General features: G+C 43.2%; 3 protein-coding genes across 11 annotated transcripts in view; 1 reads left to right on the forward strand and 2 right to left on the reverse strand.

The window, feature by feature from the left end:
- The window catches only part of TMEM116 (transmembrane protein 116), a 119,101-nt gene that overhangs the window by 81,632 nt on the left and 13,039 nt on the right, over positions 1–24,430 (forward strand). For 3 of the 5 annotated variants that reach the window (XM_069558162.1, XM_069558156.1, XM_069558166.1), the window contains one exon: positions 22,373–22,698. In XM_069558162.1, coding sequence (XP_069414263.1) covers positions 22,373–22,411 — 39 coding nt within the window. In that variant the 3' untranslated portion in view covers positions 22,412–22,698. Of the gene's footprint in view, positions 1–22,372; positions 22,699–24,430 lie in introns of those variants that run through there. The other 2 variants (XR_011250000.1, XR_011249999.1) reach the window with 1 other exon arrangement.
- On the reverse strand, positions 6,530–9,757 carry LOC138422728 (disintegrin and metalloproteinase domain-containing protein 1a-like). The gene has a single exon (XM_069558132.1). It carries the CDS (start codon positions 9,619–9,621, stop codon positions 7,084–7,086), a length of 2,538 nt encoding a protein of 845 aa, XP_069414233.1. The 5' UTR covers positions 9,622–9,757; the 3' UTR covers positions 6,530–7,083.
- The window catches only part of MAPKAPK5 (MAPK activated protein kinase 5), a 33,011-nt gene continuing 19,887 nt past the window's right edge, over positions 11,307–24,430 (reverse strand). Inside the window, exons 9-14 of one of the 5 annotated variants that reach the window (XM_069558146.1) lie at positions 23,385–23,572; positions 21,086–21,206; positions 18,344–18,474; positions 17,957–18,072; positions 16,857–16,961; positions 11,307–14,751 (exon numbers count right to left, since the gene is read on the reverse strand). In XM_069558146.1, the coding sequence (XP_069414247.1) occupies positions 14,651–14,751; positions 16,857–16,961; positions 17,957–18,072; positions 18,344–18,474; positions 21,086–21,206; positions 23,385–23,572 (762 nt within the window). In that variant the 3' untranslated portion in view covers positions 11,307–14,650. Of the gene's footprint in view, positions 14,752–16,856; positions 16,962–17,950; positions 18,073–18,343; positions 18,475–21,085; positions 21,207–23,384; positions 23,573–24,430 lie in introns of all 5 variants that reach the window. The other 4 variants (XM_069558145.1, XM_069558147.1, XM_069558143.1 and 1 more) reach the window with 4 other exon arrangements.

Below are 24,430 nucleotides of genomic sequence, written 5' to 3' on the forward strand. Positions count from 1 at the left end.
AGTCCTGCCAGAAATGAATGGGGATTCCAGTTTTTCCACATCATCACTGGCATTTGTTATTGCCTTTTTGATTGTAGCAATCCTAGTGGATATTAAGAGGTATCTCATTGCAGTGTTGATTTGCGCTTCCCTAATAATTAGTGATGTTGCACAGCTTTTCATATGCTTGCTTGCATGCTCAGTCACTTCAGTCATGTTCAACTCCTTGTGACCGTGTGGATTGTAACCCGCCAGGCTCCTTGATCATTGGGATTCTCTAGGCAAAAATACTGAAGTGGGTTGCCATGCCCTCCTCCAGGAAATCTTCCCAACCCAGGGACTGAACACCATGTCTTCTCATCTCCTGCGTCACGGGTGCATTCTTTACCCACTGAGCCACTGGGAAGCCCAGGTGATATTTTTATTGCTCACTTATTTCTTCTTCAGATGCATGTCTGTTCACATCCCCCTACATGGATCACAGCCTTATCGTAGCAGAAGGGCTTGCGTAACACAATAAAGCTGTGAGCCATGCTGTGGACCACTCAAGACAGATAGGTCATAGTGAAGAGTTCTGAAGTGTGGCCCACTGGAGGAGGAAATGGCAAGCCACTGCAGTATTCTTGCTAGGAGAACTCCATGAACAGTATGAAAAAGGCAAAAAGAGATAACACCAGAATATGTGCCCTCCAGGTTGGAGGTGTCCAGTATGCTACTGAGGAAGAGCAGAGGGCAATTACTAATAGCTCCAGAAAGAATGAAGAGGCTGGACCAAAGCAGAAATGACACTCAGTTGTGGATGTGTCTGGTGGTGAAAGTAAAGTCCAATGCTGTAAAGTACAATATTGCATAGGAACCTGGAATTTTAGGTCAATGAATCAAGGTAAATTGAATGTGGCCACACAGAAGATGGCAATATTGAACATCCACATCTTAGGACTCAGTGAAGTAGAATGTATGGAAATGGGTGAATGTAATTCAGATGACCATTATATCTACTACGGCGGGCAAGAATCCCTTAAAAGAAACGAAGCAGCTCATAGTCAACGAAAGAGTCCGAAATGCAGTGCTTGGGTGCAGTCTCAAAAACGACAGAATGATCTTGGTTTGTTTCCAAAGCAAGCCATTCAGTATCACAGTAATCCAAGTCCGTGCCCTAACTGTTGTTGTCAAAGAAGCTGAAGTTGCCTGGTTCTGTGAAGACCTAGAAAACCTTCTAGAACTAACACCAGGAAAAGATGTCCTTTTCATCCTTGGGGACTGGAACGCAAAAGTAGGAAGTCAAGAGATACCCAGAATAACAGGCAAGTTTTGCCTTGGAATGCAACATGAAGCAGGACAAAGGCTAACAGAGTTTTGTCAAAATTCAGGCTTAAACTGAAGAAAATAAGGAAAACCACTAGTCCATTCAGGTATAACCTAAATCAAACCCGTTAAGCTTATACAGTTGAAGTGATGAACAGATTCAAGGGCTTAAATATGGTAGACAGAGTGCCTGGATAACTATGGACAGAGGTTTGTAACATTGTGCAGGAGGCAGTGATTAAAATCATTCCCAAGAGAAAGAGATGCAGGAAGGCAAAGTCATCATCTGAGGAGGCTTTACAAATAGCTGAGGAAAGAAGAAAAATGAAAGGCACGTGAGAAAGGGAGCGATATACCCAACTAAATGCAGGACTGCAGAGAACAGCAAGGAGAGACAGGAAAGCCTTCTTCAGTGAACAGTGCAAAGAAATAGAGGGAAACAACAGAACAGGGAAGACTAGAGATCTCTTCAAGAAAATTGGTGATAACAAGGGAACATCTCATGCAAAGATGGGCATGATAAAGGACGGAAACGATAAAGACCTAACAGAAGCAGAAGAGGTTCAGGAGAGGTGGCAAGAATACACAGAAGAACTGTATTGAAAAGGTCTTAATGACCTGGATAACCACAATGGTGTGATCACTCACCTAGAGCCAGACATGTGGAGTGCGAAATCAAGTGGGCGTTAGGAAGCATTGCTATGATTAAAGTCAATGGATATGGTTGAGTCCCAGCCGAGCTATTTAAAATCTTAAAAGATGATGCAGTTAAAGTGCTACACTCAATTTGGAAAACTCAGCCATGGACACAGGACTGGAAAAGGTCAGTTTTCATTCCAGGCCCAAAAGAAGGGCAATGCCAAAGAATGTTCAAAGTACTGTAGAGTTGCACTCATTTCACATGCAAGCAAAGTTATACTCAAAATCCTTTAAGGTAGGATTCATTCAGCAGTACATGAACTGAGAACTTCCAGGAAAAGCTTTCTGGGAAAAATATCAGCAACCTCATATATGCAGATGATACCACTGTAATCGGAGAAAGTGAAGAGCAACTAAACAGCCTCTTGATGAGGGTGAAAGAGGAGAGAAAAAGCTGGCTTGAAACTCAACATCAAATAAATTAAGATCACGGCATCCAGTCCCATGACATCATGGCAGATAGAAGGGGGAAAAGTAGGAGCAGTGACAGATTTTGTTTTCTTGGGCTCCAAACCCACGGTGGATGGTGACCGCAGCCATGAAATTAAAAGACACGTGCTCCTTGGAAGAAAAGCTATGACCAGCTAGACTGCGTCCTAAATAGCAGAGACATCACTTTGTCGACAAAGGTGCATCTAGTCAAAGCTATGGTTTTCCAGTAGTCATGTATGGATGTGAATGTGGGATCATAAAGAAAGCTGAGTGCCAAAGAATTGATGCTTTCAAATTGTGCTAGAGAACACTCTTTGAGAGTCTTTTGAACTGCAGAGAGATCAAACAAGTCAATCCAGAGGAAAGCAGTCCTAAATATTCATTGGAAGGACTGATGCTGTTGCTGAGGCTCCAATACTTTGGCCACCTGATGCGAAGAACCGACTCGTTGGAAAAGACCCTGATGCTGGGGAAGATTGAAGGCGGGAGAAGGGGGCGACAGAGGATGAGATGGTTGGATGGCATCGTCAGCTCATTGGACATGAGTTTGAGCAAGCTCCGGGAGGTGGCTGTTTGACAATGAAGCCTGGCGTGCCGCAGTCCATGAGGTCGCAACTTAGCGACTGAGTAACAACAACAACTGCTCACATAATTTGCCTTTTAAAACAGGGTGTCTTGTTGAGTTGTAAGAGTTCTTAATGTGTCATGGGTACTAGCTAACCTCTGTCAGTATATAATTGACAAATATTTTCTCCGATTCTGTGGGCTTTTGCACTTTCTCAGTGGTTATCTCTTAAAGTGGAAAATTATCTCATTTTTCTCTTTGGATTTTTTTCATTCTGTTCAAACAAGCAGAATATAAAATTTTCCATTTTAACCAACTTTAAGTGTACACGTTAGTGGTACTAAGTAATGTCCCTGCTGTGCTACATTCAGTTCAGTTCAGTCGCTCAGTCACGTCCGACTCTGCGGCCCGAAAACCGCAGCACGCCAGGCCTCCCTGTCCATCACCAACTCCCAGAGTCCGCCCAAACCCGTGTCCATTGAGTCGGTGATGCCATCCAACCATTTCATCCTCTGTCGTCCCCTTCTCTTCCTGCCTTCAGTCTTTCCCAGCATCAGGGTCTTTTCAAATGAGTCAGCTCTTCACATCAGGTGGCCAAAGTATTGCAGTTTCAGCTTCAACATCCGTCCTACCAATGAACACCCAGGACTGATCTCCTTCAGGATGGACTGGTTGGATCTCCTTGCAGTCCAAGGGACTCTCAAGAGTCTTCTCCAACACCACAGTTCAAAAGCATCAATTCTTATCACTGTCCATCCCCAGGACTCTTTTCATTATGAAGCTATACTCATTAAAGTATAAATCCCCATTATCTTCTTTCCCTTAGCCCCTAGCAGCCTCTATCCTACTTTCTGTCTGTATGATTTTACTACACAGGTACACCATTCAAGTGGAATCTTACAGTATTTGTCGTCTTGCGACAAGCTTATAAGCTTATATCACTTAGCGTAATGCCCTCAAGATCCATCCATGTTGTGGCAGTTTGCAGACTTTCCTCTGTTTTATGGCTGAATAATATTCCATTGTATGTATAGCCCACCTTTTGCTTCTCCATTCACCCTCTGTGGGCACTCTGGTTGCTTCCACATTTTAGCTGTTGTGAATAATGCTGCTCTGAACATTACATGTATGGACATAGAAATGTCTCTTTGGGATCCTGCTTTCCATTCTTCTGGGCTTATACGTAGAAGTGCACTTGCCGGACCACATGGTCATTCTATTTTTAATATCTTTCAGGAGCCACCATGCCATTCCAGAGCAGCTATAGCATTTTACCTTCCCACCAGTAGGGGACAAGTGATCCAGTTTTCTCCACCTCCTCTCCAACACTTGTTCTTTTCTGTTTTCTTTGTAGTGGTCATGCTAATGGATATGAGGTGGTATCTCATTGTAGTTTAGATTGACATTTCCCTAAGGATGAGTGACATTGAGCATCTTTTCATATGCGAACGGTCATTTGTGTATCTTCTTTGGAGAAATTTCCATTTGAGTCCTTTGCCTGTGTTTTGAATCAGGCTGTTTGGTTTTTCGTTGTTGAGTTTCAGGAGTTTTCGCTATGTATTTTGGATAGTAGTTCCTTATCAGATATATGATTCGCAACTGTTTTCTGTCATTCTGTGGGTGGCCTTTTCACTCTGTGAATATATAGTAATTTTGGATGCACAAAATTTAAATATTTCCCTAAAGTCCATTTTGTCTGTTTATCTTCTGTTGCCTGTGCTTTTGGTGTCATAGCTGAGAAACCTTTGCCAAATCCAACTCTGTGAAACTTATGCCTTACGCTTTCTCCTGTGAGGGTTATAGGAATACAGGTTTCCTGAATGGGGATTCTCCAGGAACCTGCCAGACACGCAAGTTAGTAGTAATGCTATGGGTAGGCTTTTGAGGGAGCTCCGGACTGTTCTGTGCATTCTGCCAGGCTGCCTGTTTTCACGGCTGTTGCGGTTGAGATGATGCACTTGAGTTGTACTTGAGCTGACTCGTGGGGACCTGAGGAGAAGGCTGTGGGAGTAGGGTAGTTAAAAGTTCACACACCTCACTGCTCTCACCAAGATTCAGCTGTTTTTGTTGTTTTGTTGTTCTTTTGTTGACTTAGACAGTTTCCGCACTTGCAAAAAGTTGATTGTGACTGTTCTTGCCAGTGTTGCCACTGCTTTTATGGAGGAGGGGGCTTCTGTAGACCCTTATTTTGACCTTTTGGAAGTGGTTATTTTGACCTTTGGAAGTCCCATTTTCCCTCTTCACGTCATATGAAGCCAGATGAATGCAGTGTGAATGTACAGCCCGTTTAGTTCCACAGTAGTATTTAAGCTTACTTAGTACTTTTGTGTGCCACTGTGGTTCATTCCTTTCCGTTGCTCTACTCCTGTATTTCTCTGTGTGGATCTGCCACAATTTAACGTCCATTGTATTATCTGTGAATACAACGTGGAGTTCTTTTGGAATACTGTGAAGTGTGCTTCTGTGTCCATTATTATCTAGTAAGAGGATGCAGATGTCAGGGTAGAAAGGTCAAGGGTATTCAGTATATGCTATTTCAAAGTGGCATGCCAGTTACATTTCTAAAGCAATTGATGAGAGTTTCCACTGTTCCATAGTAATACTTGGAATTTTCCTTCTTCTGTAATCAGTCTTGTGAGTGTATAGTAATATCTCTGCAGCTAGATAACCTGCATTTCTCTGAATACTAAAGAGGTTGAACAGCTTCACGAATGGTTTTGGGCCCATCTTTTGCATTTTGACTCCGCTGGAATAAGCTTTCACCCCCATGCATCCATCCAAACTGCCAACTCCAGGATATCAGTGGATAAACCACTCTCCATTGTCAAATGAAAAGATCAACATGGGGCCCTCAGGCTATGGACCTGCCAGCAACATTTAAAGCATAATGGGTATGTTCTGACTTGTTTTTTAAAAGAATCACTCTGTCTGCTGGGTGGAAAATAGGCTATTGTGGGAGCAGAGAGACCAGGTAAATACTTCTGCAGTTGTCTAGGAGGGAGTGATGGTGATGCAGGTTCCACTCCTTACCAACTCTAGAGCAGAACTCTGCAGCCTCCGTTTCTTCGTATACATGATGGAGATCCCCTGTTGTGTGTGGGAGGATTAAACTGAGGATGAATGTATAGTGTTTAGCACAGGGTCATGATGTTCCATGTGCTTGGGGGTATTGCTCAGGTGTAGCGCATTTGACTGCACACAGCGTCTTGCATAGAGTTGGTGATGTTACATGTGTTTTGTGGTCTCTTTACACACAGTTTAACCCCCTCCAAAGCTCTGTTTCTTTAGACTATCAGGCAGCAATATATTAATTTAAAAATCAGGAATAAACATAAGTAGAAAAACAGAAAACAAAGGAATAATTATTAATACCAGTTGAACGCCACACTAGACAAGGTTGTCTCTTGCCTAAGTCCTCTCCTTCCCTCATGCACCACCCCCATGCATCCAAGGTGATCAGAGCACCCTGGATCAGATGTAGTCCCTTCCAAGAGAGCCCCCAAATAAAGAAGCCCCAAAGACTAGGCACTATGGAGTCTGAAGTGATGCTTCTTAAAATAGCTTTTTATTTAAAATCATTTTCTATTCATGAGTAGTAATGGTTGAGGCAAATTAGATTACTGAACAGATAACCTTCTTTAAATAATATGTATGAGTGGGATGAATGATCCTGTAGGTGCAAATAATAGTGTTTATCAAACAATGCAGAGGGAGGATAGTATGCCGTGAAAAGTAGTTTCAGATCAGAAATTGGCCCGACTAAAAGATGACATTGATAAGTATGATTCTTGAGAAGAACTTATATAAAGTTGTTTTGTGAAATGGGAAAAAAGCAGAAGTGTAGAATAGTTTACATACGAGTTCACATATGAATATATAACCAAATTAATAAAACGAATACTGAAAGCATTGTCATCCTGTTCCTATGTTGGTATGTTTCTGTAGACCATCCCTGTCGAGTTAAAGGGTCCATCAATTCTCACTTCACCTTTGCTTCTGTGAGTGCCTCATTCCCACTCAGTGCTTGAAATATTTTATATTTTTGAACTCTTCCTCCAGTACACATCTGCCTTTGGTTATCCTTGTCCTTCACCTGCTGCCTCTTATGATGCTGGCTGTCCTGGTGGTGGGGCCTCCGGTGGGGGTCCTGCTGGTGGAGGTGCCTCTGGTGGGGGTGCCCCTGTGGGGGGTACCTCTGGTGGGGGTCCCTGCTCTGGTGGGGGACCCTCCTCTGCCTCCTCTATTATCCCCACTGGGAGGGGCTCCATTATGAATACCTCACTACTGCTTTCCTCTGAATCCACCTCTGAGGTATGCGGTGGGGACTCTATTGTCTCGACTCCAGTCTTGATGCTAACAAGTAATACAATTACCAAAAATATTAAAAGTAAGGATGGTAATATGAAAACAATGTTGCCCAAGTATTCAGTCTGAGAGCTACGAGTCTTAGAAGTTTCACTTTGCCCTTCACTTGAAAGTTGAATTGATGTGCTAGGAGGACCACTGTCCACACTACCACCGTCTCCTGGATCTTTGCAGTCAGGGGGCGCATAGCCTTCCTCACAATGGCAGTGCCTAAAATTGTTGCAAACTCCTTTCCCGTTACACAATTCTGTTGTCTCACAGCTGTACCCAAGTGAGGTGTGATCAGTACACAAGTGATTCATGCAGACTTTGTGTGGGGCACAGAGAGTGCCAGTGTGTGCATCTCCATCATCAGGGATATCAGCAGTGTCATAGGCATCCATGCTCCAGCACCAGCCATCGTTGTGAGCGACCTGGATCAGTGTATGATTGGGTTTGATTTGTGGCACCTCTCTAACATTTGTACATATAAGTTTCCCACAAAATATGTTATCACCTGCACACTTCAGATATGTTAACCTCGGTGAGCTGCTGGTACCACAGTTTCCAAACCGGTCCCCTCTTGTGTTCATTGAAACGTAACAGTTTTCTGGGGCGGACCTTGCAGGGGACCCGTAGATTTCCATGCATTGATTGTCAGGGTTCTTACACCGACCTCCAGCACAGTAGTGAATTCTATCACACACTGTGCCATCTAGCTTATAGCTGTCTCTGGGACATTCTCCCGAGGAACCATTACAATACTCTGGGAGGTCACACTCTCCCAAAGCAGCACGGCACATGAATCCCTTGAATCTCAGGCGACATTTATCACAGCAGAGTCCATCACTACATTCTGCATGCTCTCTCAGCATACATCTGGTGTCACAGCATGGGTGCATTTCACACTTAGACCCACAGTCACACTGCTCAGGTCCTTCTACAATGCCGTCGCCACAGCGGGAAGCCCTCCGTAAGCGGCCTTTGTGCCCAGGCTTGTTAAACAGGCAGGCCCCCTTGTGTTCCCAGAGGAACTGGTGGAAGAAGTCAGAGCTGCAGTTGCTGAAGCCACTTCCTTTAGTGATGTTTTCATGCATGAGGCAGAAGGGCCTGTCTTTACAAATGCAGGCCGAATGGTCGTGCCGAATACCCAAGTTGTGTCCAAGCTCGTGGACCATGAGTGCTGCAAACAGGAGGACATCCTCGTGGTGGAAAGATTCCACGGCTGCTGCAAAATCACTGGAGCAGGCACCGCTGAGAAATGCCTGCCCCGTATCCTCCTTAGGATGCTGTCCCACGATCATGTGGGCAACATCATGCTTGACACGATGGAAGAGGTTCTCTTGTCTCCAGCTGTTGAAATTCCTGAGTGCAACTTGCAGGTCCACGGGGACCTCTGTGAGGTCCCCCTCAGTCCAAATCTCCATTCCAGCCAGCACCACCTCTATGTTTATTCCCCTTGTGAAGCTGTTGGCCAGAGCGATGATGTCCATTACTCTCTGGACTGTCTGCTTGACGTCACTGCCCCACATTTGGAACCGCTGGTTGTTGACCACGACAACCATCTCCACGTACTTGATATGTGACCACAAGTCGGATGGCACCTGCCAGCTGTGAGGCTTGCCGCTCTCCGGTCGCCGGCTGGTGGACGCCACTTGGCTGTCTTTGGACGTGACGCCACAGGAGACGCGAGCTTCGTGGGCCATGGCGTACAACACGTGTTCAAACCGTTTGGAAGAGTGCACGGGCTCAACGCCATAGGATTTTTCCTCCTTAATCAGGAGGCCCCTGAGGCCTGAACAGGTGTTGACAGAAACAAAAGAACCTGGGACTCCTTCTATGTAGCCTTCATAGTGACAGTCCTGTGAGACGGGAGGCATTTCTTGCCCCAGGATGCCATTGTGGTAGCTGAAGACCGGGAAGTTATCCACAAAATAGTCTCTCTTCACCGTCAGGTGAATCAGCTGCCTCTGGCCCTGCATAAATAGCACGTAGGAGAGCTTTTCCACTTGGTCTTCCCTTCCTTCCACTGTCAGACTCTTGGGAATGACTATTTCATAGGAAGAGTGATGTAGTGAGCCCAGGTCACCGTATAGGCTTGGCAGAGAAATCAGTACCAAGAACAACAGGATCCCCAACCTGGCACATGAAAGTCCTGGCACCGGGGCCAGCCTCAAGCCCTTCGTGTGAGGAGCCCAAGTTTGAAGCGCTCTGATAGCCTCAGACATAGCCACTTGCCTTTTCCACAGAGAAGGCAGTATAGAGGCAGAGTCTCTCACAGACGCTGCCACTGACATGGCCCTAGTGAATCAGTTGATGACGCAGGGCTTGTGTCCAGCAGCAGCAGCAGCTGCTCTCCCTGGCATGCTGAGACTGGGAAATTCAGTTGTCAGTCCCAGATCTATGCTGGCTCCCTTCTGGGTGGGTGCTGCCCAGCTCTTGTGTCTTACAGACCTTGGGGCTGTGTTTCTGTTGTTTTTCTCTGTTGGTCTTCAGTAGTTTCCTTACTATATGACCCCCTTCCCACAGCAACGGTTTTAATGGTCCATGGCTGTTTCCTCTACCCAAGTAGACAGCCTCCAATAGTTTCAAGTCAGTAATTTTACTCAAGCAAATTATCCTTGTCCTTAGCCCAGTCCATACTATTCCTGATATCCGTTAATCTGCTCATTCTCTGAAACCCAACATTCTGGCAGGAGGTCAGGGGGGAGGGGATGGGGATTCTTTGGGGATCCCAGAGCAGGATGATGTTCTTTGTTGCCCACTGTCTCTTTTCCTGGTATCTGTAGTACTGAGAATATTGTTTCTCAGTCCAATCCTCCTTTGTCAGGGTCTGCTTTTTTTGTTTAATTCCAGCAAACTTCTACATAGGTGCAGAAACTCTCCCTCATTCACTTTGGTTTATGACAGATGAGTTTTGAGATTTTATATCTACATGTAAACATAATTTTCCTCCAATAAGAAGAATTCTGAATGTATAGATATACTAACTGTTGAATGAAAGAAGTTCAGTTTCACTATGGAGACTAACAAGTGACTAGGATCAAAGTTCAGTTTCTCCCAACATAAAAACAAACTCTGGAGTAAGACTAAAGTCTGAATAACCAGCTTATCTAGTTACCATTTCATCAAGAAAATAAAAATGCACTGTATGAGAATTTTTTTTAATATTTATTTTTTATTTATTTGGCTGCATAGAGTCTTAGTTGTGGCATGTGGGAACTAGTTCCCTGACCAGGGATCGAACCCCTTGTATAGGGAGCACAGAGTCTTAGCCACTGGACCACCAAGGAATTCCCTGTATAAGAATTTTTTAAAGACCTCTTTGCTTTTGTAACTAAAACTAAACCATAATGTCTATGAATGTCTTTTAACTTGATTTTCATGTTGATGTTATATTTAGTAGTATAGATTTAAAAGAAAAAAAGGGAAAAAAAGCTTCATCTATCCACGTTCTTTGCCCAGTTATTCTTTTTTGCATCCTAATATCAACTAAGTAAGACTCTACATGTTTTATCTTGCATTAAAATAATTTTATATTAAGTCAAATACTTACAGTATAAAACCTTCAAAATAAGGGTTAGGAATATAAGTACCGCACAAAAATGGAGAGATGCACTATATAATTTGAAAAAGAATGGTATACCAGATCTCAGGTATAAGCATGAGCACATGAAGTCATTAACCCTTTCCAGTTAATAATGTTTAATTCCTAACAGACAAGGAAATTTATGCATATCTAGCAAGAAAATTAATACCATCATATCACCCATTAAAAATTTACAGCAAAAAATGGTGAAATGATTTCTAGGTGTATTTCCTTTCTCCTTGTATTTTATATAAGAGAAAAGCCTCTTAAAATTATATAACTTGGAAACTATCTAGATTTTAGATGTTCCCCTGTTCTTGAGCAAACAGACAGGACAAATTTGATCAAGTCATTTTGTGGGACAAAAGAATCAAATCAATAATGAAAGACCACTTCTACTTTTTAAATAAATAAAAATATAATTAAAATTAAATATCCAGTTTTCCAAGTCTCAAATTGAAACACATTTTCATCAATACATACGTACGCAAGTATTCACACACAGGATCTGATTTAAATCATTTGACTTCAATAATTCCTTCAACTTGTTCTATCTCAAATGAATACAAAAACAAAATTCTTTTTAAAAAAGCATTTCTTCCTATCTGCATGTTTCAGACAGTTAACTTCTGACAAGTGTTTCCTAGCTTATAAAATACATTAGCCAGAAAAATACAAATGTTGTTCCACATCAAATAGATTAATAATTGTGGTAAAATCTAAAAGTGTTTGAGTGATAAGTAATGGTTATATAGTAAGCAGAGGGTTGGCAAATCATGTAGGAAAACTGAAGACTCCTCCTGCCTATGAGAACTATTCTTAGAATGGGAACTTTCTGCAGATACAGGCATTAGAGGGACAGGTCAAAAGAGACAAGGATGATTTTGTTTCACTTCCAGTACATGTTTTCTTTTATTAGCAAAACTGACTGGTAAAGTTAAAGCAGAATTTGCTACTGGCCTACAAACTCCCCATAAACAAAACCCCACTTTAAAGACCAAACAGTGCTGAGTCTTTTGGAAGCTCCAGTTTTGTCATGGAGCTCTGTGTCAGGTAGGACCCACTTTTAAACACCCTCTAGCGTATTCTATGGACTTTCCGAGAGGCTCAGTCGGTAAAAGCGTCTGCCTATAATGCAGGAGACCTGGGTTCGGTCCCTGGGTCGGGAAGATCCCGCTGGAGAAGGGAATAGCAACCCACTCCAGTACTCTTGCCTGGAAAATCCCATGGACCAACGGAGGAGCCTGGTAGGCTACAGGCCACAGAGTTGCAAAGAGTCAGACACAACTGAGCCACTTCACTTTCAGGGTATTCTAAAACTCTGAGCATGAACCTGTCTGGACACTCTACTCATTTGGGAGGCCAGTTTAATTCAGCCTAAAGAAACATGAGCAACCTCTGCTTAGAGTAAAAGGAAGCATCTTTTGGACACCCTTTTAGATCATACCTAAAATTCACCACACAGGGAAATCATCCTGAGCCTTTAGAAGACACCCAAATAACAAATTTGAGAAGTTAATGGTAGCCTAGTTCCTCTGCTAGAAGGTTCTTCTGAAGAAAAAGAAGAGTAACAAAGTTAGTTACTGCCTTCCTCACCCTAGGGAATACTGAAGGGAAAGTCACTTAGTTCTGTCCAACTCTTTGCAACCCCATGGACTACACAGTCCATGGAATTCTCCAGGCCAGAGAATTGGAATGGGTAGCCTTTCCCTTCTCCAGGGGCTTTTCCTAACCCAGGGATCAAACCTAAGTCTCCCACATTGCAGGCAGATTCTTTACAAGCTGAGCCATTAAGAAAAGCCCACAAATACTGAATCTCTGCAATAAACTAAGAAACATAACAGGGATTCAGTTGTTCCAGAAACAAGTGCAGTTTTTCCTGACTGCAGAAAGTGATTTATAAGACTGCATTTCACTGAAAAACAGAATTCAACTTTTAATTCAACTCTCAGCTAAGTTTTTTGGTTTTTCTCTGCTGCCTGTTAGATTTTGCCATGTTTAAAAGTATTGAATTCTCCTTACAGGGTATCCATTTATAAGTTATCAGTCACCTGAGATTAGTGAGTCTTACCTCAAAAAATGCCTTGAATTAAAAATTCTCCAAAATATGAAGGAACTGATGTATAAGGTAATTGCTAAGAGATATTATTTTTATCATGTATTATTGCACTCATTCACACACATATGGGGTATACTAACCAAATGTCATCCTGAAGACATATTAGCAAAGTGGAAGAGTTAGAAAGTAAGTGAGCTCTGTGGGGTTGATTTCAATTGAAGAGAATGTGATGGGATGAAACTGAGTAACCAATCCTACTGAGTCTTTCCTTCTCTGTGAATTGGAGTTTGCCTATTAGCTCTCCCATTTATCAACACCGAACGAACAACCAAGAACTAGTAAAACAAATAAATAAAAATGGTTTGTTATGGAAGCCCATTGCACAATAGCACAGTAGAAAAGCACTGAGCCTTGTTTCTATTCAAGTATCTGACCTCTGGGCCAAAACCATGCTTCCTGAAAATGAAGAGTGCTAAATAAAATACATGCAGTCCAGGGGATGCCAACATGAAACCCAGGCAGAAACGTTAGAGAAAAAAGGTAGCTTTAAGACAGAAACCTGGCCCATCTTAGATGCTAACCCAGTTGTTGTTGTTCAGTCACTAAGTCATGCCCAACTCTTTGTGACCCCCATGGACTACAGCACACCAGACCTCCTTGTCCCTCACTATCCCTCAGAGTTTATCCCTTCAGAGTTTACCAAGTTCATGTCCATTGAGCCGGAGATACTATCCAAGCATCTCATCCTCTGCCACCTTCTTCTCCTTTTGCCTTCAATCTTTCCCAGTGTCAGGGTCTCTTCCAGTGAGTAAGCTCTTCACATCAGGTGGCCAAAGTATTAGAGCTTCAGCTTCAGCATCAGTCCTTCCAATGAATATCCATTAGTCCAGTTTTTATGACATGTAACTTTCTCAGAAAAATCATTCCATAAAAGGAGTCAGAAGAACAGGAAAAGGAGGTAAGAAGCAATGGAGCTGGTGAGGGCTTCAGGAAATGGGGAGTACAAGGTAGGACCTCGAAGGAAGTGACAGGGCTGAAGCTCTGGTTAAACATGAAAGAATAAACTCAATAGAGAATCCTATTAAAGAAACACACCAATACCTTTTAACAAATACGACAATAAAGAAATGGGACCACTTTTCCCTAGGGAATTAGGGAGAAGAGAAACGAGGACTCAGCTCCCTGCCTCTTCCATCACAGGAGTTGGCACCCTCTGAGTTCCATCTGGCAGTTTGCAACGGATCCACAAAAAATTCTTGGCACCAGAGCTAATCCACCAACAGTGCAGAGAGGAAATACACAGGGCAACTGAAACCAGATTCCACAGTACTTGATTCAACTGTTTACTAAGCAGAGAGGTCAAAATAGTCAGTCCTTTGCCTACCACTGGCAAATGGTTTTTGTATGCTTTATTACAAATAAAACAATCTTGCTTGACAATACCGTCAGCTTTACAACAGATGACTAAACAATCCTAAAGTAATAGTATATCTCTAGGAACTGAGCTTTTCTTAAAACAAATGAACTATATATATACTATTAGTAAATCCTGTATCTAAATTTATATAGCATCTTTAAGCAGTGTGGAAATGAAATTATGATTTATTAATTTACATAAAAATTATACATTAATGAATAAATCTTCAAATTTTTTAAAAAACAAAGTCTGAAGCTGTCATTATTGGGATTCGTGGGAAGTGGTTTGCTCTTCTATCACTTGCTTCACAATTTCAGCCAGTTTTAATCGATCTACTTTATCAGTGAATCCACGACCTGAAACTCAAAAAAGGAAAAGGTGAGTCTCCAAACTATTGGGTAGGTGGTAAGATTCTTGACAGGGACCCAATAAGGTACACCTCACTAGTGTCAAATTCACCTTCACCAATGGAAGAACCATCACCAACACTGATCACAAGCAGTTCAAGTCCCCCATTTTTCAGGTAGAGTTGAGCAGCTTATTAACCTGGTCATAAAAATCCAGTGTTCAGTACAACAGCACAGAAGGAAACCACAAAGAGGGAGAAGTTCTTTGTAATATGTGTCTACAACAGAACTCATATCCAAACTATATAAAGAACTCGTGCACGTTTATAAGAGAGGTACAAGTCAACAGAAAACTGGGCAACAGAATAGGCACTTCACAAAATCTAAGTGGCCAGTAAACATTAAAAAGTGCTTACGCTTAAAAGTCATCAGGGAAAGGCAAAGTAAAATGACACTGCGATACCAACAGTACTTACTAATTAGAATGACTAAAATGAAAAAGACAATAGCAAGTGTTGGTGTGGATACAGAATAATTAGAACCCTCAAACCCTGCCAGTGGAGGTATACATTGGTATGACAACTTTGGGAAACTGGTGGCAGTACCTTCTAAAGCCAAACAGATGAATATCCCCATGAACCAGCAACTCTTAATTCTAGATACGTAAGAGAAATGAGTTCCCTGATGATCCAGTGGTTGGGTGTCTGCCTGCCAATGCAGGGGACATGGGTCTGATTCCTGGTCCAGGAAAATCCCATATGCCACCAGGCAACTAAGCCCATGAGCCATAGCTACTGAAGCTCACACACTTTGAGCCAATGCTCTGCAATAAGAGAAGTGAAGCCACCGCAATGAGAAGCCTGTGCACCTCAACTGGAGAGTAGCCCTCGGTCACTGCAACTAGAGAAAGCCTGCGTGAAGCAATGAAGACCCAGTGCAGCTAAAAATAAATAAACGGAAATAAATAAATCTTAAAAAGAAGATATATGCTAGAGTGTTCAGAGCAGTGCTTTCCTTAATTACCAAAACCTGGAAACAACCCACATATCCATTCAACAGCAGAATGGATAAATACAAAAACTATTTATGTGGTATATATATATGGAAGAAAAAAAATATGAATATATAGAGAGAACATATGTACATTTACATATGTATATAAAAATGAGAAATGAATTGCTACTACACATAACAATATGGTTGAATCTCACAAACATTGACAAAAAGAAGCCAGATACAAAAAAACATAGATTTGTCTGATTCCATATACATAAAATACAAAATCAGGCAAAACTGATATATAGTGCTAGAAATTGGGCTCATAATTACCCTGTGGGGAAGGAGGTAGTACAGGAGGGCACATATTCCAGTGCTGGTTATGTGAGAATGTTCACTTTGTGAAAATTTACTGGAAGTGTGCACCTCAAATGTGGTCACTTTTCTGTATAGATTATTTCAAAATCTTTAAAAAAAGAGAAAATCCTATAGAAGCTAATTTCCAAGTACAGAAATGGCTGGACTAGCTTTTGGACTTCTCATGTCCAAAAACCAGGCTCCCTGCCTTGAGCATCTTAGACCTGAAGTCTAGCCTACTACGCTAGGAAGATAATACAAAAGCAGCTCAAAAAATACACCTCTGCCTTTGCCTGTGGGGAAAAAAATTCAACGAACAGCAGATTTGGGACACTCTGCTCTTTAGTGTAACAGGTCTTCTCTAAGCTGAGCAGATCTGCAGGGTGGACTCTGCAGTACTTTACCCTCTTTCTCCCCTTCAGACTGAACTGCTCTTTAATGATGCAGTTAAAAGCTCAGGTATCTAGAAGGAGTTCTGAGATCTGATGCTTTGTTTTTGCCCAAGTGGTATGTGATGGGGGCTCTGGACAGCAATGAATCTGCAACACACAATTCATTTGAACTCTGGAAAACAAGCAAAAAGGCCGGATGTCCAGATATGCCTGGGTAGTTACTGCAGGATTAACTCCGTCTCCCACAATACTCCACTGACTCTCCAGCCCTACTTCACCTGAACACAGCCCCAGCTCAGCCCCCAGAGATCCTACATAATCTAAACACAAATAATTCTCTGCATTCCTGGGGAAAGGCATAATTAAGGCTCCTACCATTCCAGCTGAAGCTTTGCAGAGTATCTCTGAGGAGTTTGCATTCCCGATTATACTTCCAAGCTTCCTGCACTACTTCATTCAGCTTTTCATCTTCATTCTCTCCTATTAATAAAGGTGAAAAAGAAGTTGCATTCCTCTGCAGCATCATGGGGTTTTATTGTCAAAGATGGAAGGACAGGATGTCCAACTGTATTGAGAAAGTGATCATAAAAGGTGCGAGCTTTTCCAGATTATCATTACTGCTAGTTCCTACATTACATGTAGACTACTTCTGGTTTCTGAATTCTTCCTACCCTGACCACCTGACAGACATCCCCTGAGGCCCCCAGAGTCTTAGCCCTGGGGGATGGGAAGTAGGCATTGTTGGGCTATTGCTGATCAAAAACACCTGGTTAACCTACAAGATCATGAGAAGGAAGAACGAGGCTGAGTGGGCTACCTTCTTTCTCCTAAGCTCATTTCCTACTCTGGAAGGCTACCTGAGGTACACTATGTGAGCTCTCTTAAAACCCAAGGAATCTAGGAAGACTGGTCAGCTCAGTAGTTTTCAGGCCTACAACATGAAGTATCTCATTCATCTGCTGAGAAAAGCCCGTCCTATCCCATTAAGTGGAAAGAGAACATATTTAAAGAGAGCTCTCACTCAAAAGACATGTATATAAGTCCCAGTCTGCCTGGAATACCAGTAGCCACCAGGGCCACTTCTGAACTTGGAAGGTCTTCTCTTTATATTCATAAGTTAATGACAGCCTTGTACTCTAGATATGGCGTTTCTCAACCTTCCTGACCTTCCCAACCTAATCCTGACCCTGTTCACATTTTCCATCCTCTATCCTGTTATCTCATTAACAGACTAAGAAAATACAAAATTACATGTTATGTCTGAAACTGCCAATTAAACGCAAACTAGAAATTTCATAGGAAGCCAAAGGTGGGGCAGAACCTGCGCATTTCTGAGTGCGCACCGTCCCCTCTTCAGTGGGCTGAGTGTGTAAGGCACTTAGAGGCGAGACAGACACTTCAGATTGACCCACTCCCCCAGCCACGCGCACACGCACACACAGCCACGCACAAAGCAGAAACGGTGTGACCTTTACCAGCCTGGGGGAGGATACACTGAGCAATCACGTCGCGGAGCTTTTCCAAGGCAACATTGGAATCCTCGGCTCCATTCTCACGGTCATGGATGTAAACACCATCCTTTGGTTTGGTGCTTTAGAAGTTTGGGAAAGAGGTAGGAACAAAGTGAGACCCCAAAACCCAGCTCTTCATGGATGTTAACTCTAAACACTAAACATAAGGCAAGATTTTTCAGATAAAATTTTAATTATAAAGTATCTCCAACTTCTGATGCTATTTAAAGAACTTATCCTTTCCACCCTCTTAAGAGGCAAAAAAGGGCAAGACCCTTGGCTGACCTTTCAGAACCCTGTCCTTGGCCACACCAGCCATGAAGGGAGAATCGAGGAAGTAAGTTCAGTTACCCAAGTAATTTCCTCTTCCTTAGAATGGGGTTGTTCACAGAGTGCAGGGGTTTGAGGCTGACTTTTAGTTCCTGGATCCGCATGTTGGCCAACTGTTCCGCATGGGCCTGCTGGATCCCTGCAACCACCGCCTGAATGCAAACACTGGTGTCAGGTTTTCACATTCATTTCTGGGCACCTAAAAAACCAATCTAACAGAGAAGGAGAATCTCTAAAAGAACTAAGCAGGTAATTTCAGTCTTATACTTGGAAGTATACAAATTCTGAAAAGGCAGAGGACTCTTCCCCATGGGTCAGCAGGGCCCAGGAAATACTAGGCCAGCCAAGGGCCACACAACAGCAAGCCCTTCTTCCCTGCAGGGGGACAGAAAGGCAAGTAAGAAAAACAAACAAGGCTCATGCTCATAGTCATTGGCAAGGGCAAGTGTAAAGAGAGTCATACATGTACATCAAGGGAAAGGCTGGCCGGCTGCTGCCTGAGAAGACTCCCTGACTGGCATTTATTCGCTTCCCTCAAGGTGGAAACAGTCACCTCAGCCCCAATGACTCAGAACCCCAAGTATTTCACCTGGTGAGCATGGAAGACCCTCGCAGACTCTTCTATAAAGCCAGTCAATTAATTTACAATGAAAAATAACTCATAAAGTCTAGCACTCTTCAAGTCTGTCTTTATGACCAGTGTGTTCTCTCACTATGGGCAGACCAACAAGGGAAAGCAAAAACCTTCGTAAGAATGAGATGATCCCACTTTTGTATTTAAAAAAAAAAAAAGGACAAACTGTGTGAATGTGTGTGTCTCTCCCCAGAAAAAGATCAGGAAGGATACATCAAGTCACAGATCACCTCACCTCTCAGGGCTGAGACTGGGACAGGGTAATTAAAAGGAACTTTTGCTTTTCATTTTATATACCTCTGTGTTATTTGAAAGAAAAAATATACTTCCTTGGTAAGCACACAATTAGATCCGGAAGAGTTCAAACTCTTTGAAGTAAACTACAGTAATTGGCCCTGGCTACCCATCTCCAGACCCGTGCATCTATTTCCTTCTTATCAGAGATAGCCCAACCAAAGAGATGGGAACCCTGCAAGGTCACGAGCTCAGACTCCATCTCCTAGCCACAGCCGAGATGGACACTATTCAGCTTCTGCATGTGGCCATTTTTTCTTCTCTTCCAAAGGTGACCAGCCTGCATCTTGACCACATCATTTCTTTCAAAATGGGAATACACTGTCACACTCCAGTTCCACCTTAAAGGCCTTTTTCTTCATTAAGATTATGCATATTCAAACTTGGCTTAGTTAGATACTAATCTTAAAGTAACTCCAGAAGACAATCTTCTTCATTTCCAACATCCTGAGGGAAACCACGCTGTAACACTCAAGAGCTGACAGTCAGAGGATATAAGTAATCCTGTATTTGGGACTGACCAAACAAACTATTTCTGGGTTATTGGATACTTTTAAACCAGGAAAACAACTGCACACAGATCAGGGATAGCAGAATACTCTGTTCCTTCTAGTTCTCCTTTCTCTTCTCGTACTCCAGCTAAACTAAGGGAGGTCCTAGCATTCCTTTCTCCTATTCACTTATTCTGTCACGCCTCAGCTCCATCCCTTCTAAGTGAGTAACTCTAGTCTGCGACACTGCCTTTACCTTTCAGCCACACTCTGAATCCACACCACACAATCTCATTCATTTGAATGTCCATCTACCATCAAATAATAGTGAAAATCTAAACCCGGCTCATTCCTGATTTCCCTGTCAGTGGTATCACCAGATATGCCACTCACTGTCCCCTTATCTCTAGTCAGTCACCAAAAATTGTTGAAATTTGTCTTCAAAAATATTGAGCCTATTCATTCATCTCTACCTCTCTGCTCCTAGTGCAGCTTTCCAGCTTCTAGATTACTGTAGTAGTATTAGGTTGGTGAGTCTGCAAGTCTGACTAACCATCCCTACCCTAAATATCTTCCCTGTAGCAGAACTCTTCTCAGAAATCTGTACGAGCCTCTCAATTAGGTCCTACTAAGACTTACACCCCTCTGTCTACTTTCAAAGCCAGGCCCTTCCCTATCACACCCATTTCACCAACTTCCCATTAATGAAATCAGGCTGTTTTTCCCACTGATGGATTTCAGCCTCTAATTTTTCGCTCATGTTGTCCATGATATGTGGGCACATGTGCTCTCTACTCCAGTTCTTCCAAGGCCAGCTCACAGCTAAACATGTAAAGGGGTTTAAAAGTGCCACACAATAGTTAGTAACTGTGATGGGTTTTGCCTTCTCTTTGGGAACCCTTCCCTAATTACAGCCCTTCAAAGATGTCTTCTTTTTCTGAATTCCCATAAGAATTCACAGAAAATTTAGCATGCAAAAGCTCTGATGTCTGAGAGTATTCCCTCTTTGTTTTGTATTTATTGGTGTTTCTAACCAGTCTTATTTAAACCCCTTGGGCAAAAGGATGGTTGATGTCTGATACTGCTCTCTGCCTCAACCCCACAGCACAAATGTGGAAGAGGATACTTTGAATGTTCCCTTAGTGTATGTACCAGGCTTTGATCTGGTCTTTATGGAAGGAAGCTCCTTGTTTCCAATCCTGATCTTCAGGAGACCAGAGATGTTTCTCTGGGAAAGACAGTGCGCTCTGCATTGTTTTGCCTTTAACCCCCTCACTGAGTCAAGCCCCAGCATTCCTTCCCAACACCACCATTTTGGCCAACAACATAAGCATCATTCAGAACCTTATCCATCATCAGTTGAGCAGAGGGTAGCACATTATCCAGGGCCTCAGTTGAGTTGAGCCAGGGGTGGTCCAGCACTCCCTCGATGGTAAGTCTTTCCTCCGGTTTGACCTTCAAGAGCCTGTGGAGAAAAGGCCAAAAGGGCTGCCATGCACAGTTGCTTCCAGAAGGCCATAAAGTTCCCGAGCCTGGCTCTAGTCAGCTCCAGCTTCTGACTTTCTACTTTCTGCCAACTCTTACAGCCTAGGCTTTCTGCAGGACAGAGGTGAGATTCTCTTCCCTAACTGTTAGTTGTGAGGGTGCTGTGTCCTTAGGCAGTCCTTTCTCTACTAAATAAATTGAGATTAAAAATGGTAGGAAAAGGCTTAATCCAGTGATACCTCAGACTGAGTTCTAGGTTCAGTAAGGTAATCAATCTTACATATGGCTCACAGTTCCTGAGACACTGAATCCCCAGACTAATGTTTCTAGGACAGTGGGCTATAATTTCCAGAAGGGACTCAAAGTACTCTTTTGGCCAACAGTGGCTGTAAAATTAGTTAAGCGATCATACAGTTCTGAAAATCCAGATTGCTACTTGTGATAAAACTTTTAGATAGCACCATATGGCAGCACACGAACCCTGAGCCATTTCTCCGAAGACATTCTAAGCTAAAAATCTAATATCTGAGAAGGGAACAGCATTTCTTTCTAAGCCTAATGTATTGTCTATACCATCAGCTTTTGACCACAGTTCTTTTCATCTTGTACATTCATACCGATGCAATTCCTAGCTTACCCCAGCATATTCCCTGGACCTTTTACAGCACTCCTTCCAAATACATAGCCTCCCATTCCAAACATCAGTCAGGACAACGTGCCTACTTGCTCTTTCATGTTCTCTGTAACTTTCTGGATCATTGTGAACAGCTTCAGATTCTAAAGAAAGGATTATTTAGAAAAGACCCTCAATGCTGAGAGAAGATAATCAATGTTACTCTAGTGACAGGGGAAATACACTCTATAGAACTGCAGAGAACCACTTAGAGGATATCGATGTTTTGGTTAAGTAGCTGAGAATACAGCATGGAAAGAACATGGGAAGACAGATTTCAAATTGCCTCCACCCTCCTAAAACACCTTCACTTGGATACTTAAGAAATGAATCCCTTTTTATGTACATGAATACCTAACCAACAGGACAAGTTCACTTCTGAAAGAGAGTAATCTGCATAGAGAAATAGCTGTACTATTAGGAGACAGCTCCCAGGTACTGCCCCTTTAATGCTTATCTTTATCACATTACAGATGAAGAAACTGAAACCGAGAGGAGCGATTACTCAGTGAAGAGCAAAGTAGTGACGTCAGAAGAGCGCATAAGTCCCAGGCAGCAGATCCCCTGGCACAGGTGGGCAGAAAAACCGAGCACACCTCCTATGTAGGCCTGACTTCTTAGTAACTTCAGCTAAGGAGCTGGAGCACGTGCCCATGTGTGAGGTCATTCTTGGGGAAGATATGTTGAAAGGCACTACCATGTCTGTAGGTTTCAGGTGATTTCATGGCCTGTAGTCAGAGCATGCTTATTAATAACGGACTCCTATCTTAATTAAACGCAGTTCCACCTGCCTCAGAAACTGGGTCCACAGAGGCCTCAACCCAAGCCCCTCCTGAACAGCAGGACAGAACAGTGTCCGCCTGAGGAAGGCGGCCCAGGGAGCCTGCCGCTGTGGCCACTCGCGCCTCACATCACAGCTGTGCGCTGCTCTGTAAGAAACAAAGGACTCTGAATGTCATGTGTCCCTCATCCACTCACTTAGCCCTAGTCCTTTTGAACCTTTCTATCTCTATATGTCAGAGCAACCAACTAGCAGCAGGGAGGCCAGGGTGGGATTGAGGTCCTGGACAACCAGTCACACTCCCACAGTAGCTAAGGGAGGAAAGGACAAAAGCGTCGTGGCCATTCCGGCACCCTAGTTCAGCTTCCGGCATCATGTCAGTGCCAAACGACTGGCCTCCGTGCAGGAAGGATGCACCGGGGGTTACCATTTAAAGTCTGAATTAATGCTAACGGATACAGTGGCTACCAAGGGACCTGGATTCAACCCTAGGGACAAATTCTAGGAATGCAACAGGAGGGAGTACAGCTCCAATTTCACCGAGATGTGGATACTGAGAACTCTCATTTCAGACTCCAGGACAGATTTTCTGTGATGATAAAAATGAGAAGGTACATGCCTGCAAAACAAAGAATTTTCTCTACCCAACATTGCTTTGCATTCCACCACTTTTAAGGGCCCCACCCAGTGGCCCAGAGACTCACTTTCTCACAACATCTTTGGCCATCTCTGAGATCTGGCTCCACTCTTCCTCCGGGAACTCAAAACTGCCTGTCATGATTTTTCTCCGCATATCCTTTGGGATAGTCCGGCTATGGTGTTTGGAGTAAAAAGGAGGGTATCCGCACAACATCACATAGATAATCACCCCTAGGGACCACAAGTCACAGCTCTGAAAGCAAAAAGAAAATGGTCACTCATACAAGAGGCACAGCTCTAAAATAAAGCCCCCAGAACTGACCCAAAAACAGCCCTTGATAGCCACAGGCTGATATCACCAAGAATCACTTATCAGAGACTGGAAAAGTTTCGGGAAGTCTTAAGAGAATTAACCTTTCTATCATTTGTTATCTGCTATCAATGCTACATATATGCACATCATATACACAAAGCCAATCTGGGGTAAAAAGTCACTTTTATTCTCACTGCCGAGGCCCAAGCTGCTATCTGACTGTTGGGTACAGAGAAGACACTTTGATCCCAGCCAGAAAAGTAATTGATGTAAGCCAGCTGTTGTGAAACATGTCCTCTGGCCACCTGGGAGGGTTGAGGGTGCAGGAACAAATAGCTAGGATGCAGATGGGCTGATCCCATAAAACAGCACCAGTCATTTTATAAAGGCTCACAGCAGTTTGACACAGATGAGGGACAAGCACGGTAAGGAAGAATGGGAGGTGGAAAGCAATCCTTTGGCCAAGGACTCACTGTGCCCATGTGCAAAGCCACTCTTGGGGAAGATATTTTGAAAGGCACTACCATGTCTGTAGGTTTCAGGTGATTTAGTCACAGCATGCTTATTAATAACGGACTCCTATTTTAATTAATCACAGTTCCACCTGTCTCAGAAACTGGGTCCACAGAGGCTTCAACCCAAGCCCCTCCTGAACGGCAGGACAGAACAGTGTCCGCCTAAGGAAGGCGGCCCAGGGAGCCTGCCGCTGTGGCCACTCTCGCCTCACATCACAGCTGTGCGCTGCTCTGTAAGAAGCCTGGAAAAGGAGGTACCTCAGGTACTCTCAGCCATGTCTTG

This window comes from Ovis canadensis, chromosome 17 (assembly GCF_042477335.2).
Source record: "Ovis canadensis isolate MfBH-ARS-UI-01 breed Bighorn chromosome 17, ARS-UI_OviCan_v2, whole genome shotgun sequence".
Taxonomy (NCBI): Eukaryota; Metazoa; Chordata; class Mammalia; order Artiodactyla; family Bovidae; genus Ovis; species Ovis canadensis.